The 17,020-nt window shown below is 34.6% G+C and overlaps 1 protein-coding gene across 6 annotated transcripts in view; it reads left to right on the forward strand.

The window, feature by feature from the left end:
• Positions 1 to 17,020, forward strand: part of LOC140615799 (phospholipid-transporting ATPase IB-like) — a 178,673-nt gene that overhangs the window by 31,824 nt on the left and 129,829 nt on the right. For all 6 annotated transcript variants that reach the window (XM_072795717.1, XM_072795721.1, XM_072795718.1 and 3 more), the window contains 5 exons: positions 4,755 to 4,882; positions 5,945 to 6,056; positions 9,539 to 9,695; positions 13,903 to 14,030; positions 15,022 to 15,099. In XM_072795717.1, the coding sequence (XP_072651818.1) occupies positions 4,755 to 4,882; positions 5,945 to 6,056; positions 9,539 to 9,695; positions 13,903 to 14,030; positions 15,022 to 15,099 (603 nt within the window). The remainder of the gene's footprint in view (positions 1 to 4,754; positions 4,883 to 5,944; positions 6,057 to 9,538; positions 9,696 to 13,902; positions 14,031 to 15,021; positions 15,100 to 17,020) is intronic.

Raw genomic sequence — 17,020 nt, forward strand, 5'->3', positions numbered from 1 at the left:
ATGTTCAAGTAATCCAAAGGAAGGCAGGAAAAAGCAAAAAGCAAAACCAGAAAGGAAAAATAAAAATATCGATAATTATATTGAATATAAATGGTATTAATATGCCATTAAGTATTGAGTTAAAGTATCATCTAATGGGTTAGAAACATGATCCAACTATATGCTATTTATTAAAAAAACATTTTTATTTATAATGGTGTAGTCAGGTTAAAAGTAAAAAAATGGAAAAGATATATCATGTAAAGATTAATTAAAAGAAATCAGGAATAGCTAGATTAATATCAGGTCAAATAAACATCAGAGCAGATGAAATTGCTAGAGACAGAAAGGAACATTTTTTATCATTATACAATGATAAGGGAGTCAATCCACCAATAAGACATAGCAATGCTGATGTGTGTATACATCAAAAAACAGAACTGCAAATATGTGAAGCTAAGAGTGATAGAATTTAAAGGATGAATATACAAATCCACATTTACACTTGGAGACTTCAGCTACCCTCATTAATTGACAGAACAACTGGATTGAACATTGTCAAAGATACAGAACAATGTGCCATTAATCCACAGGATCTGTTGATTTATATTTATATAACATTCAACAATACCCAACAAAAGAAAGACACACAGTCTTTTCAGTGTACAAGGAATATACACCAAGATAGACAATACCTTTGTCATAAAACAAACCTCATAAAATTAAATAAATTGAAACCATGGAGGACGTGTTCTCCAACCACAATGGAATAAAGCTGGAAATCAGTGATGAAGATAACAGAACCTACAAATGCTAGAGAAAGGTAAATTGAATAGCCCAATAACTACTAAGGAAATTGAATTTATAATTTAAAAACTCCCCCAAAAGAAATCTCAAGACCTACATGGTTTCACTGGAGAATTCTAACAACATACAAAGAAAAATTAACATCAATTATACACAGTCTTCTCCAGAAAACAGAAGAGGAGGGAGCACTTCCCAACTCATTTCATGAAGCTGTTATTTTTACCCTGATACTCAAATCAGACAGAGACTGGAAAAAAAGAAAACAGTCCAATATCCTTTGTGGGAATAAACACTCAGACTCTTTAAAAATATTAGTAAGTAGAATTCAGCAATATATGGAAAGAATTATAAAGGTTAATTCCATGTAGTCACGGCTTGTTTAATAATTGAAAATCAATTCATGTAATCCACCATTTTAGGCTAAAGAAGAAAAATCACATAATAATATCAATACATGCAGGAAAAGCATCTGACAAAATTCAGTGTCAATTCATGATAAAAACTTAGAGAATGTAGAAATAAAGGAGAATATTCTCTACTTGGTAAAGAACATCTACAAAAAAACTTAAAGCTAATATTAAAAATAAGTGGTAAAATATAAGTGGTAGAGACTAAATGCATCCCCCCGGATGGGAAACAGGCAAGGATATCTGCTCTCACTACTTTTGTTCACATAGCATTGGAAGAGGTAGGAAGTACAATAAGAAGAAAACAGGCCTACAGATTGGAAGGGAAGTAATAAAACTGTCTATTTGATTTGACATAGTTGTCTACATAGGAAAGTTGTTTACTTAGATTCCTGAGAGATCTAAAATAAAATGAAATAATGTGTTTTTGGCAAGGATGCAGGATACCAGATAAACATACAAAAACCACTTTATTTCTTATAGTGGCAATAAACATGTGGACCCTGAAATTAGAAATACAGGGTCAGGGCGCATGGGTGGCTCAGCTGGTTAAGCATCTGCCTTCCGCTCAGGTCGAGATCCCAGGGTCCTGGGGTTGAGCCCCTGACTCCCTGCTCAGTGGGGAATCTGCCTCCCTCTCTCCCTGCCCCTCCCCGACTCATTCTCTCTCAAATAAGTAAATACAATCTTGAAAATATAGTTTCATTTATAAGTGCTCAAAATATAAATTAGATATAAATCTAACAATACTGACAGGACCTGAATGCCAAAAATTTCATTACAATGTTGATGAGAGAAATGAAAGAAGATCTAGATAAATGGAGAGATAAACAGTGTTCATGGATTGAAAGACTCAACACAGTAAGGATGTTAATTCTCCCCAAATTGACATATAGGTTTAATGCAGCTCCTATGAAAATACCAGCAAGACTTTTTGTAGAGACAGATAAATTTATCCTAAAATATGTACATAAAGGCAAAAAAACTTTAGCTAAAACAACTTTGAAAGAGCAGCATAAAATGGAAGGACTAACTCTATCTGACTTCAAGACATTCTGTGACTACAGTAATCAAGAGTGTATAGTTTTGGTAAAAGGATGGTCACATAGCTCAAAGCCACAGATAGAAAACCCAGAAACAAATCTACACAAATGTGCCCAAATGATTTTGTCAAAAGAGGAAAAGCAGTTCACTGGAGAAAAGATCATCCTTTCAACAAATGGTGCTGGAGTAATTGTACATTCATAGGCAAAATAAATAAACTGTTGACCTAAGTCTCATACTTTATATAAAAGCTAAATAATAATTTATCATGACTTAAATATAAAATATAAAACTTTTAGGAAAAAAAATTGGAAAAAAAAATCTTCAGAATTTAGAGTAAGTAGGCCAAGATTTCTCAAAATCGATACTAAAAATATGGTCCAGAAAAGGAAAAATTGAGAAGTTGGACCTTATCAAAATGAAAGGCTTTCACTTTTGAAGAGGATGAAAAGACAAGCTGAAAACTGGGAGAAAATATTTGCAAACCACATGTTTGACAAAGGACTGGTATCTGGAATATGTAAAGAACTCTCCAACTCTACAGAAAAAAAAAAAAAAAGGCCAAACAAAACAATTCAATTAGAAATTGAGCACAAGCGATATTTCATAGAACAGGGTATAAAAATGGCAAATAAGCACACGAAGACATTTTCTACATCATTAGCCATTTGGGAAATGCAAATTAAAATCAAAGTGAAATGTCACTACACACCTATCAGAATGGCCAAAGTTGAAAATAGTTCCAACACTGAATGTAGGTAAGGATGTGGAGAAACTGGATCATTCAAACACTATGGGTTTGAATATAAATATATATTTATATTCAATATATAAATGACATATATATAATACGGGAATATAAATGACACAGCCACTTGGGGAAACATTTTGGCAGTTTTGTGTAAAATTAAACATGCAACTATCATATAACCTGTAATTGTACTATCCCAGAGAGATGAAAACCTAGGTTCACGTGATAACAATAAACATGCAAATGTTCATAGCAGCTTTCCTAGAGGACACTCTAGTGGGTGAATGTTTAACTGTGATACATCTACTTATTTTTGTTTATTGATCTTGAAGCCAACCACCTTCCATTCTATTACACATGTTTATGATTTTTAAGTCAAGGAGATAGGATTTTTTTGGGTAAAAGAATCCCCCCTATCTTTTGACATTACCCAGAAATTCCTGAGCAGTTGCAGATATTTGGTGATAGAACCTAGTCTCTTCTTGATCCTAACGAACATGGAAATGCTTTAACATTTTATAGCTAAGTGTGAATAGTTGCTTTTTGTTTGCTTTTTATCAAATTTGTGAAGTTTTGCTAAGAGTTTTATTTTTCCAGAATACATCTTACGCCTTTTACTAATTTTTTCAGCCTCTACCGACGTAATAATGCTTTTTCTTTTTAAATTCATTAATATATCACTTGAACATCTGTTTTTGAGCTTACTGGCAATACAAATTTTCTTTAGGAAGTACTTGTTCATGTGGTTTGTTCACTTATATATTGAGATATTTGTAATTTTTATTGGTTTATATAATTTCTTTACATATTTTTCATACCAATTCTTTGTCAGTTATATGTGTTACAAACGTCTAGAAGACACTTACCCAGTTGGTAACTTGCTCTTATGTTTTCTTTAAGGCATCTTTTGATTAACAGAAGTTCATCCCAGACTGTTTCAATGTTGGTTTCTGAGCATCGAAACCTCTAAGACATTGTTTGCATGCCTGAGAATATTTGCATTATATATTCGCCTTTGTTTGATATTTGGGAAGATATAACATTTAAATTTAAAGGGTCTTTTATTTAGATAATTAAAAATAAAAATTCACTGTCTTCCTGTATCTCATATTGCTGTTAAAAAGACTGATGACAATTTGATTCTTGTTTTCCCAAAGATGATCTACTTTTTCTCTCTGGAAAGTTGGGATCATCTTATTGCAATGAGAAATTCCTTAGGTCAGTGTTTCTCCAAGTGATCCCTGGACCAGCAGCATCACCATCCTTTTGGAAATGTGAATTCTAGTGCCCTGCCCCAGACCTACTGAATAAAAACCTTGGGTGTACATCTCAGCAATCTGTATTTTAACAAGACTTCCAGGTGAATCTGATGCATGCAAAAATCTGGAATCGCTATTCTAGATCCTTGCTGCTCTTAGCGTGGTCCAGAGTTCAGCATCATCAACTAAAGGCATAAATGTATCAAATGTGATATGATGTTTGGTTATAGTGACTTCACTTTCAAAAGTGTTATTTTCATACAGAGGTGATGAAAACTTAACTTTTCTACTCCTTTCAACCTTATTAAAGTTATTTGCAAAATTCTGGTATGGCAGTTTTCTAACAAAGTTTATGTTAAAGTTTGATATACATTATTTATTATCTGTTAAGTGCAATACATTTTTAGATCCTGATTTTCATAATTTTATTTTATTAACTACTAGAGACATTGAAATTTGCCATTAAATTTTTATTTTCATTTTTTTAACTTTGACTTTATTTTACAGGCTTTGTTAGAAACAGCTCAAATGCAAACAGAAAGGCAATTGTCAAGCCTATCTGGAAAAATAGAATGTGAAGGACCTAATCGTCATTTCAATACCTTCATTGGAACCTTGTATCTAAATGATGAAAGGTATCATCTTTCTCTCCTCAAACATTTTATTTTAAGATTTTATTTATTTATTCATGAGAGACACACACACACACACAGAGAGAGAGAGAGGTAGAGACACAGGCAGAGGGAGAAGCAGGCTCCATGCAGGGAGTCCGACATGGGACTCGATCCTGGGCCCCCAGGATCAGGCCCTGGGCTGAAGGTGGTGCTAAACCACTGAACCACTCAGGCTGCCCCAAACATTTTTTTTTTAATGGAACAGAAAATATGGAAGTTTTTGTTCTCTTGGTTGGTAACATTCTAAACCTTTATACTTTTTCATTTTTTTTTTACTTGAGGCATCAGTATATTGATATAAAAAGAAAAAAAAGGAGTTCTTAAGTGGAAGAGGAAAATGTATGGCATTTTCTTAATCAGTGTACCTGCAAATGGAAGGGCTTGAGAAGTCTGGTCCAAGTTCCTTTTGTATACAAGCACTTAGCACATCTCTTGGGGTCAATTAGTGGGAAGAATAAGGTTTTGAAAGTCATCTAAGAAGAGAACCCACTAAGGATTCAGTTTGACAATGATGAAGGATTTTTCCTAATTTCTGCTCCACTTCTACTTAGCTTCCACCTAAGACTTTTATAGAAACATCTTTTATATAATGAGTCAGCCTGTGCGGGAGCAGAGGAGGACAGGTAAATATGGCAGACTGAGCTTGTTTTGTGTGCTCTGAATGACCACGTGTAATCTTTTCTATAGGTTACCAAGTTGGCACACAGGTGTTTATTCTTCTTCTTACTTGACAATAAGTTTTGTAGTCTCTCTAGGTATAAGAGATATTTTCTTTCTCAAATTTTAATCGACATAACTTTGGGTTAGTGAGAAATGGATGATAACACAATTTTTTCCATCCTCTTTTATAAGGAGGTACTTTCTATGAAAACACATTTGTTTTATTGCTACTTCCCCTTACAGTTGGACTTGACAAAAGGAAATATATATAAGATGAAAGCTTAGGCTTGCTATGCATTGTGAAAAAAAAAAAAGGAAAAAAACTATTTTTGGTAATTTATAAATGTTCTTCTTTATTTTTAGCCCTGTTCCAATTGGGCCTGATCAGGTCTTGCTAAGAGGTACACAACTTAAAAATACTCAGTGGGTCCTTGGCATAGTTGTTTACACTGGATTTGAAACCAAATTCATGCAGGTAAAATAATTTGTGATGACAGTATTACCTCTACATTTTTTCTTTTTTCATGAAGTGAGGGGTTTAGCATTTATCTCTTAAATTTAGGAAGCTTATTTCTGTTTACTAACCTGAAGTTTGAAGGGAGATCCATATTTCATTTCAGTCTATATGCCTCCCATTTGTGATAAGATTATTTTGGCCAAAATGACATTAGAAGTTCTGTGTAAATTCTTACCATCATGTACCATTCCTCTCAATTGTCTGTCTTTCTTTCTTTCTTTCTTTCTTTCTTTCTTTCTTTCTTTCTTTCTTTCTCCTTCCTTCCTTCCTTCCTTCCTTCCTTCCTTCCTTCCTTCCTTCCTTCCTTCCTTCTTTCCTTCTTTCTTTCTTTCTTTCTTTCTTTCTTTCTTTCTTTCTTTCTTTCTTTCTTTCTTTCTTTCTTTCTTTCTTTCTTTCTTTCTTTCTTTCTTTCTTTCTTTCTTTCTTTCTTTCTTTCTTTCTTTCTTTCTTTCTTTCTTTCTTTCTTTTTCTTTCTTTTTCTCTCTCTCTCTCTTTCTTTCTTTTTTATTGCATAATGAACAAATATTTAATAATATGTATATAGACACATAAATGTATGGAAAACATTTTGTGTTGGCAAAAATAGTATCATCAATCTGTACAGAATATTATGTGAATTGCTATTGAAGACTTAAAATTACATTCTATATAAACATGTGGAGGGACACCTGGGTGGCTCAGTTGGTTGAGCTTCTGACTCTTGATTTTGGTTCAGGTCATGATCACAGGGTAGTAGGATCGAGCTCCACACCTGGCTTCATTCTCAGAGCTGAGTTTGCTTGAGATTCTCTCTCTCTATCCCTTTGCCCCTCTCCCTGCTCATGTGCATGCATGCACTCTCTCTCTTCCTCTCTCTCTCTGAAATCAATAATCAACCAATCTTTAATGTTGGAAATGACATAGGTACATTAAAAAGTCTAGGGGAGAGAAACTATTATAAATATCGCTGCAGTGAACATGGATAGCTGCTTTTTTTTAATACAAGATATATCTCTAGCATTGACAGTATTGAAAATAAAAAAGGCAGCATATTTTTTTCAAGTTTTTATTTAAAGTCCCGTTAGGGAGAGATGGGTGAGGGGATGGATTAAATAGATGATGGGGATTAAAGAGTGTACTTGTTGTGATGTATTCCAGGTGTTGTATGGAAGTGTTGAATCACTAAATTGTGTGCCTAAAAATCAATCATTGTGTTTCAAGAATCCCTTAAGACAACTTTGTTTTGGAGTAGGAACTTTTTTGCATGTTTATTGTTAATGAGAAGTAACTTGACAATAAGTCTACCCATTATGCCATCCACTAAAATAAAACATTTGGTTTGGACTGTTCATTCTACAAATATCTCTTTAGTACCTATATAATGCCAGACACTGTACTAAGAACTTGGGGGTATAGTTGGCTCAAGGGCACTTGCCTGCCCTTGAGTTACTTGCAGTGTGTGAAGAAAGATAGTCAAGATAATAATAGCAAGAGGTCACTCAGGAGGGGTAAGTATAAGATGCTCTGTGTCTACATAGGAGCTCCATCTGACCTGCTGTTGAGGCTCTTGTGGGGAAGTAACATGTAAAGCAAGACCTGAAGGCTGAATAGAATACATGGAAGTGTCAAGGGCATGGTGAGGTTCAGAAAAAAAAGGGAGGCAGATAGGAGAGCAGTAGACCAAGAATTGGCATGTATCCAATTGAGGAATGCAATTTAGTGTGACTGTCTTGTAAATGGCAGAGAAAAAGGTATGGAATGGTGACAGACTAGTCTGGGAAAAGTTGGGGAGCTGCATGACTGAGGACCTGGATACATTTTCTTGCAAAACTATGACCAGTCAGTGACATCCCACTCTGTTTGCTTCCTGATTTCTTGTCTCACTTTTCTTTTTCCTCCATTCTTCCTGCCCTGGATTGTACCCCACAATGATGCATTAACATGTACATTTTCCTTGTCCTCTGTATACTGAGAACCCCAGACTAAGAAATGATATAAACACTATCTACAAACAGAAGTTTGTATTTGGACAGGGAACCAAGGGCAACATAGAACCCACATAATCATGACCCATGATTCAGTTGTAAAATGGACAACCCTCCAACAGTACACTTCAAATTATTATGCTGTATTACTTAATTGTACACCTGGTTATACAACATTGCATCTTAGGTTTCAATGTCCTCCTGTTAATTTAAGAAGACCGCTCCATTATCCTCCCAGTGTGGCTTGTCTGTGCTGCAGCTCGTGAGAAAGTGCATCCTTCTCTAACACATTATTCTATGGGTGTAAATCATTGCAAATGTGTATTATACATGTTGATTGTGTCATTTCAGAATAGCGGAAATCTCAAAGAGGGCTTTTTCATGACTTTAGGAAAGAAAGAACTAGTAAATGTCAATATTTCCTTACTGAAAGATTTTAAGTAGAACCCACTTAGCTGGAATCTGTTCTATATTGTGTAACATTTGAAGACATTACTTATATAGGTTAACAAAAGAGGAGGAATGACATGATTGCTTTGGAGATGATATACATAAGTATATATATTTTAAATTATGTGCACACACATGCACAGACATTCACTAATAATATGCTTAATGAAGTTAAACCTAGGATCATAAAAATCTTATTCCTATGCTTTGTAAAAAAAAGTTGAGTAATTTAGATTACTAACTCATATTTTCATAGCTTGTAGATTTTGAAGATTTATGCTTCTACCTTAAAAAAATGTAGAAATGGCAAACAATCTGGCAAAGTGCGTTTGAAAAGTTAAATATCTCTTTATCTGTATATATCTATATGCTTGCCAATTATGTGTTATATATTAAAAAACTAAATGTACATTTATTTGCCAACATTTCAGTAGACTTCTACAGGCAGTTATCAGGAATTTATGGGCAAACTTGAAATGGTAATAGAAAATTATTATTTGAAACCCTCAATGCAGCCCTAACCCAAAGCTTTGGTTTCCCTAAAATATGCGTGTGTCAGAGCAATTATTGTACTGGTAAAATCTCGAATATTTTGAAAGGTATCTTTCTATGCTTTTTAAACCAGAAATAATTCAAAAACTATAAATACCAAAGCCAATAAATTAGTACTGTCTTTTTTTTTTTTTTTTTGGTGGGGGGGTTCTGTACCAAAGATCACCTAGACTGTCTGATTTAATACATTTGATTTTTTTTTTTTATATCCTAGAACTCTCAGTTGATAGATTGCTTGCATGAATATGTTCTTTGTGAATTAGTAACAGATGCTTTAAGGACTGAATGTGGAGAAGCCATGTCATTCAACGCTGTGGCACACTTTTAGTCGTGGCAGTTATTTGGCAAAATATATGTTCTCCTTTTCACCTGTTGGGATTTTTTACTTCTTCCTGCCACCAAAATATTCATGCATGATAATTCCTCTGATGGCTTTTCATTCTCTTTGGTGCATGTGCATGTGTTATTTTGCAGAATTCTATCAAATCGCCTCTCAAGAAATCACGTGTTGAGAAGGTGACCAATGTGCAGATCCTGGTGTTGTTCGTGCTGCTTCTGGCCATGTCCCTGGTGAGCTGCGTGGGAGCCATACTCTGGAATGTAGAAGGCACTTGGTACTTCGGGACAAAAGGTAAGTGTCTGGGGGTGGTAAGGAGCTACCATTTGGGGAGTTGTAATGCTTCTAAAATGACTTTAAACACTTGTTTCCATGTTTTTATTTGAAAGGGAAGGCCCTTGTTTTAACTGGTGGTGGTTTTTTGTTGTTATTGTTGTTGTTATTGTTATTGTTTGTTTTCTGAGATGCTGAGGATTAATGAATTTAGAAACCGAGTGTTTCCTTCTTGACATTGTTCTGCCAGTTCCACATAATCTTGGCTTTCCAGAATAAAGGAGAGGGAGGATACAGGCAGAGGAAAGAGATGGGAGCCAGACAGACAAGGCCCACTTCTTCATCAACAGGAGAACTTGGACAAAGCTTTTTATTTCTTTGAGCTTGGCTTCCCTCATTCGAAAATGGGGATAATACCCACCTCACTGGGTTAGTACAGTGCTCTGCATACAATGAATGATGCCAAGAAAATGAGGACAAGGGGCCCCACAGGGGATTCAGTGGTTAAATTGACCAGAAGGTCAGCAAAAGACTTAAAGGTAAACTGATACTTGGCATTCAAAGTTGTCTTTTTTTTTTTTTTTCCACTTCTGTCTTTCCATGTTTTCAGAATTAACCATCATGCATCTTTCTGCCTTTTCTCATCTATCAACTGGAGATTTTATTGTTCTAACTTCCCTTGAGAGGATCTGTCTGGGAGCATCTTAAAAATAAAGAAGCTAAGATAAATACTTTGTAGGTTGGATAAAAAAAATAAAAGATTCATTCTTATGCAGTTTGGGTTTCTAAATGGTACCTGTTCAGTTTCTATCTCAAGCTTTTAGATTTTCAGTGATTCCAAAAAAGTAATCTCAATTTAAATATGCTTATTTAATTTGCCCTAGCCCAGGGCTGTGAATATTATCTTATTTAGAAACAGATATAAATTCTTACAAAAGTCTTACAAAAATAAAGTTTTATTGAAACACAGCCATACTGATATTTTGATGTCGATAAAATGTGTCAAGTTCTGCATACCCTACAAATGACCTGTACTTACCTTCTGATCAGACTTCTTGAAAGAAGACACAACCCTCACTGTTTCTATTTTCTTACATCCTGGTCACTCTTGTGTCCATTTCCATCTGCAAGCCACTTCAATCAGTCTACCGGAATTGTGGCTCAAGGGTAGGAATCAATTTGTAATTGCCAAACCCAATGGTCATTTTTTAAGTGGAATCCATTTGGACCTACGCCACCGTCTTTTTTTTTTTTTTTTTTTTTGTTTTTTGTTTTTTGTTTTTTTTCGTCTTTTTTTAAAAAAAAAAAAAACCACTCTTCTCTATTTGATTCGTAGAAACATTGATCCACCTTTTAAATACTAGTGCTTTTCAGGATCCTAGGTTAACCAAGAATGTCTCAACTTGGGTCCATAAATCTTGAGAATTTTGTGAAAATTTCATTCATTTATGTATGTTTGCATTGTTTTTTTCCTGCAGAAGGACCTTCACCAGCTTCTTAGGGATTATCTTGTCCAACTAGATCCTTCTAACAGAGCTCACTCGCTCTAATAATCTCAACTGCCATCCATCAGTTGATGTCTTCTACCTGTTTGCCTCCAGCTCAGATCACTCTATGAATTACTAACTTATTGTTTCCTGGATATTGCTTTCCAGGTATCATGTAGACTTCTTAACTCAGCATGTACAAAACTAAATTCATCTTTTTCCCCCCAAACCAGTGTCTATTTTCAGTATTCTCTATGTAAATTGTAGGTACTGCTATCCAACCATCATCCAAGCTGAAACATAAAGGTCACTCTTACCCCTCCTTCTCAGCTTCCTCCTCTTTTCTCCACTCATACCCCCGTGGTCTTCATCATCCAATCAGTCCCAAAGTCTTGTTCATTTCATCTTTTCAATATTTTCTCTGTGTGCACCCTCTTTTTCATCCCTGGACTACTGCTACAATTCTCCAACTGGTTTTCCAGCCCTCAGTCAAATTCCACTCAAATTCATTCTTCATACAGTTTCTAGAAAGATGTAGATAAAAAGTAGTTAAGAATACATGCAGTAGCTTCAGTGTATCCTATTGTCTATAATGGCTTGGTAGACTACTGCCTGATGCCCCACTGCTTGCTTTTGTAAATAAAGTTTTATTGGAACATGGCTGTACTTATTCATTTATGTATTATCTGTGATTGCTTTTAACGCTACAATAGCAAGGTTGAGTAGTTAAAAACAGAGACTGTATGTCCTGAAAAACCTAAAATATTTACACTCTGGCTGTAGATTCCTGGCCTACAGGGTCAAGATAAATCTACATAGCATGGCACTCAGGACTTTTATAACCTGGTCCTAACTCTATCACCTGATATCCTACCACCCCTTCCTGAATACTTAGTCTCTATTCACAGAAGACTAACTTTTGTTCTCTTTCATGATCCTTCCATCTACCAGTTGCTTCAGCATCTCTACGCCTTTTATCATGTGTTCCTTCCTTCTGCCTCAAAAGTGTCTCTGGTCCCTTCTTGACTGGATACCTGTCATTTCTCATTTCAGTCCAAGATGAGATATTACCTTCTCCTGTAGCATTTCCCATATCTTATCTTTCTCTCTTAATTTAATTAGGAACCCTCTTGGCTTCTGTAATATCCTTAATAGATATCATTCCATTTCCATGTTTTATTATTATTGCTTGTGTCTCCTGCCCCCAGCTAGATTGTGAATTTTTGAAGACAGGAAGCATTGTAATCTTTAACTCCAAGAACAGTGCCGTTTCATAATAGAAACTCAGTAATTTTTTGGCTAAAATAAATAATTTTATATTTAGAAGCAGAACTGTATAGTTTTCTAGTCCAGTCCCTTGTTTTGTGAAAGTAAAATAGACTCTGTATTTTTACCAAAAAGTATAGAGGAACTTAGTGGTTTGTTTGGAATGAGAACCCGTAATTGGCTCTGGACTATATTTCTCTACCCAGGATATTCTAATCCAAAAGAAGAAAATGGTATTGGGTAACTAAAGTATAACCTTATTTTCAGTAATTAATAAAATGTAGGAAAGCACTAAAGATCTCCTGTCTGCTTCTCTGTCTCATGACTGTTTATTATTAAAACAGTCATAATAATATCTGCCTCTAGTATGCCTAGAAGAATAATTCATGATCTTAAAATTATACAGTAAGTATAAAAGTATAATCATGGCAAGTAAGGGAAAGCTAGAAAACTCACAGTGATAACAATTTGAATAGAAATTGTAGTGAATTAAATTCGACTTTTAAATTGATGGAATTTAGAAATCTGTATTTAACTACTGTTGTTCTAAATCACAAGTGTGCCCCCTTTTTAGGAAAAATGAATATAAAATTTTAACTTAAATTATTACTTAATTTTGTCCCCATATGTACACATTTGTGTTTAATTAATTAACTTTTACAAATCAATTTGTGTTTTTATAACTGGAATCTTTTCAGTTATTACTCCTTCTCCCATAACTCAACATATAAATTTAATATTTACGATTGAGATGTAAGTTTTCAGAATGACATATATAAAGCAGTAGGTATATGTCCCCTGAATACCTTCTAGGTATTTTTCAGTAAATTTCTGTGAAGTTAGAATGAATTTTTATTGAAAAACTACTCTCTCAAACATATTTATCTCTTTAAAATCCAACCTTAATGAAGAGCTTTTATCACTAGGTTTTACAAAGTATATTCTTTTTTTTTTTTCTTTTCCTTTTGGTTTCATTTTCCTTCATTCCCTGAGTTTTCAAAATCATTAATTATTTCTGTCTTCAAGCTACATAGTTCCAGCTAAATAAAAGATCTTCATAATTCTCTTCACTTCATTGTCTCCATTTAACAAACTCCCTTCTTCAAAACTTTGCTGTGCCCTCTCTCTTGGCCCTCCACTTTGTGTTATTGTTGCTACTCTCCATGTTCAAGGCTATTGTGGAATTCATTGTGCCGTAATTATTGACTCATCTTACTTTCTCAAGCTGCATCCAGTGCTCCTTGAGGGCAGGGTCTACTCTTATTAGATCTTGTATGTTGATACGTGTCAAACATCCTTTACATAGTTGGTGCTTAACTGATACTTTAAAAACCATTTTGATGTATCCATTTAATTACGCTTCTAATAATTTTTATGGAGAAATTTTCACAATTTTAAAAAGTAATAATGCAAACAAAGATGAATAAAGATATTGCCTGAAGCTGTGACATGTTTCCTCTGATCTTCTCCCACAGATTACAGCTCCCACAGCTTAGGGTTTGACTTATTGGTGTTCATCATCCTATACCACAATCTCATTCCCATTAGTCTACTGGTCACTCTGGAAATTGTGAAATATGTTCAGGCCATGTTTATAAACTGGGTGAGTATTGAAATCGGAAAGTTTAACAAACAGTTCTCTCTTGTTGGTCTGTGGCTTCGGTTTTAAAAATCAGTATAATCTTACCACGATGCTAGTCCTTGGGACAGTTGTGCTTTTGACAGGAAAGCCAAACATTGGCGTCAGCCTAACTCAGCCATGCCTTGTACCTCTCTCTGTCACTCTTGAAGACACCATTTTTTAAAATATATTTTTCTAGCTGAGAGGAAAGATTTAAGAACTAGTGGCTTAGCAGCAACTGTAAAGAGATAGCTCCTTAAAATTTAAGATACTCTAGAGGAGGAGGGTCCAGTAGACTTATAATAGATTTATTTATCTTGGCAAGAGTGACAGAAACAGCTATTCCAGAATCATTTCAAATTAAGGAAAAGATTTCTTAAGTGAAAACCATGCATTCACTTAATACTTAGTAACATGTGACTGAATTTTCCAATTTGAATGTATGTTTGCAATTTTGTTATATTTTAAAAGACTTTTCTTGGAAATAAAATTTTTCTAGATGTCTCATTAAAATGATCTCCATATGTCAATGAATTACCATCACTTGAAGGGTACTGTTATTTTTAACAACCGCAAAATGAGACAGAGTGCTTTTAAGTGTATTCTCATTCAATTTTCACGGTAGTGCTATGAGATCTGTGCTATTGCTCTGATTTTGTAGATGTAGTAGCTGCAAATCACACTCAGGATCCCACAGAGTATCTGAGTTAGAGCCAGGATTTGGAAGCCAAGTCTTCTAATACCAAACCAACAACATACTGACATTTGTTTTTACATAGCATTGTCTCTCTGAATTAGCTCTGCCAGTGTATATGAGAAACTAGCACCCAAGACTCTCTAGGTATTCTAGACTTGCCATTTTGAATTTTCTTGTGTCAGTCATGTCAGAAAACCAGTGGTAGTACAGTCCACCTGAAGAAATTTTGAACCTTGTTCTGACTGTGGCTTTGCTATTTTGTTTCATTTCTTGCAGGATGAAGATATGCATTACAAAGAAAATAATATCTATGCCATTGCTAGAACATCCAACCTTAATGAAGAGCTTGGGCAGGTGAGGGTCTCTTCAGGGACTGAGTATGTGACAAGAACTTTGAAGAAGGTGGATCTAGGAAGAGCATGTGCAAGGTCAAAGTGCTGAATTCAGCCATAGGCTATAGTTAATATGATATCCATATGGAGCTTCAAAAGTGTGGTTTGTTAAAAACATTGATAATGCAACATGGGTTGCAAGTAGAATGGAAGTAATGCAGATTATTCATGTACTTATGAAAGAATAGAGGAGCTGGAGAGGCAGGCAGGGAAGCCTTCAGTTGGCTCTCAAATTTTCAGTTAGCTTTCAGGAGTCACAGGAGCTTGGGGACCTGGCACTGGTGGCCATGCTCCTGGAGGATTTCATGACATAATATATTTGTGATACACTCAGCACAGTACCTGGTATGAAGAAGGGGTTTAATTAATACTAATAAGTATAACCAGTAATTTGCATATATGATTTCTAACTTATGATTACATTGTGTAGTATCATTTGAATAGTGAGTTTTCAGGAAATATTTATTTTAGAAGGTTTCTGACACCTGGAAATAACTGATCTGAGAACATGAACAGCCTTTTTACCTTGGACAACTAAAGATGAAGGAGGATGGAACCATCAGCTTTCTAGCAACTTTTCTGCTCATGAAAATCTGATTATTTACTAATTCTATAGAACATATGATTTCTGTTGACAGTTGGAAAAAGATCACTTTATCCACCTTGCCTAGTCAGTTGACTCTAGCCTTTTTAGGGTAGTAATTAAATATAATAAAACTGCCTGTGGAACTCAAGCTTTAAAAATTAATTATGTTGTGTATGTAGGTAATATACAAAGGTAAGAGCAGAAATCAGTGATATTGAAAACAGAAGACAATAGAGTTTAATATTCAGAATATATTTAAAATCACCTACAATTCAACAGCAAAACCACAAATAACCCAATTCAAGAATTGGCAAGGGATTTTAAAAGACATTTCTCTAAAGAATATATGTAAATGGACAATAAGCACATGAAAAGATGGTCAACATCACTAATCTTTAAGGAAATGCAAATGAAAACCACTCTGAGACACCACTTCATGCCCAAAAGGATGGCTACTATAAAACAATTAAAAAAAAAAAAACAAAAACCCAATAATAACAACAGAGAACAAAAAGTGTTCAAGAGGACATGGAGAAAGCAGAACCCTTGTGTAAAACTGGTGAAAATGTAGAATGATGCAGTCACTGTGGAAAACAGTATGGTGAAACCTCAAAAAATTAAACCAAGGACTCCACATGTTACAACAATTCTACTTTTGGATATTTTCATGAAAGAATTGAACGTAGGGACTCAAACAGGTATTGTACACAAACGTTCTTAGCAGCATTATTCACAATAGCTAAAAGGTGGAAACAACCAAGATGTCCATCAATAGATAAATGAGTAAACAAAATATGTTAAATACATACCAATAGAATATTATTCAGCCCTGAAAATGAATGAAATTCAGAAACATGCTACAACATAGATAGACTGTGCCTATCACACTAAATGAAACATGCCAGACACAAAAGGACAAACAGTATATGATTCCACTTATATGTACCTGAAATAGACTTATAGAGTCAGGAAGCAGTATAGTGGTTACCTGGGGCTATGGGGACAGGAGAGAATGGAGAGTTACTGTATTGTTGAGTTGGTAGGAGGTTTCAGTTTGGGATGATGAAAAAGTTCTGGAGATGGATGGTGGTGATGATTGTATGTGAATGTGCTCAATAACACTTAAACAATGGTTAAAATGGTAAATTCTATCCAAGTACATTTTTCTACAATAATAAAAAATGCTTTAACACTGCCTCTTTTCCTTTTTTATTGAGGTATAATTGACATTTATGATTATATTAGTTTCAGGTATACAACATAATGGTTTGAAGAAGACAAAAGAAAATGTAATGGT

This window comes from Canis lupus, chromosome 24 (genome assembly GCF_048164855.1).
Source record: "Canis lupus baileyi chromosome 24, mCanLup2.hap1, whole genome shotgun sequence".
Classification (NCBI taxonomy): Eukaryota; Metazoa; Chordata; class Mammalia; order Carnivora; family Canidae; genus Canis; species Canis lupus.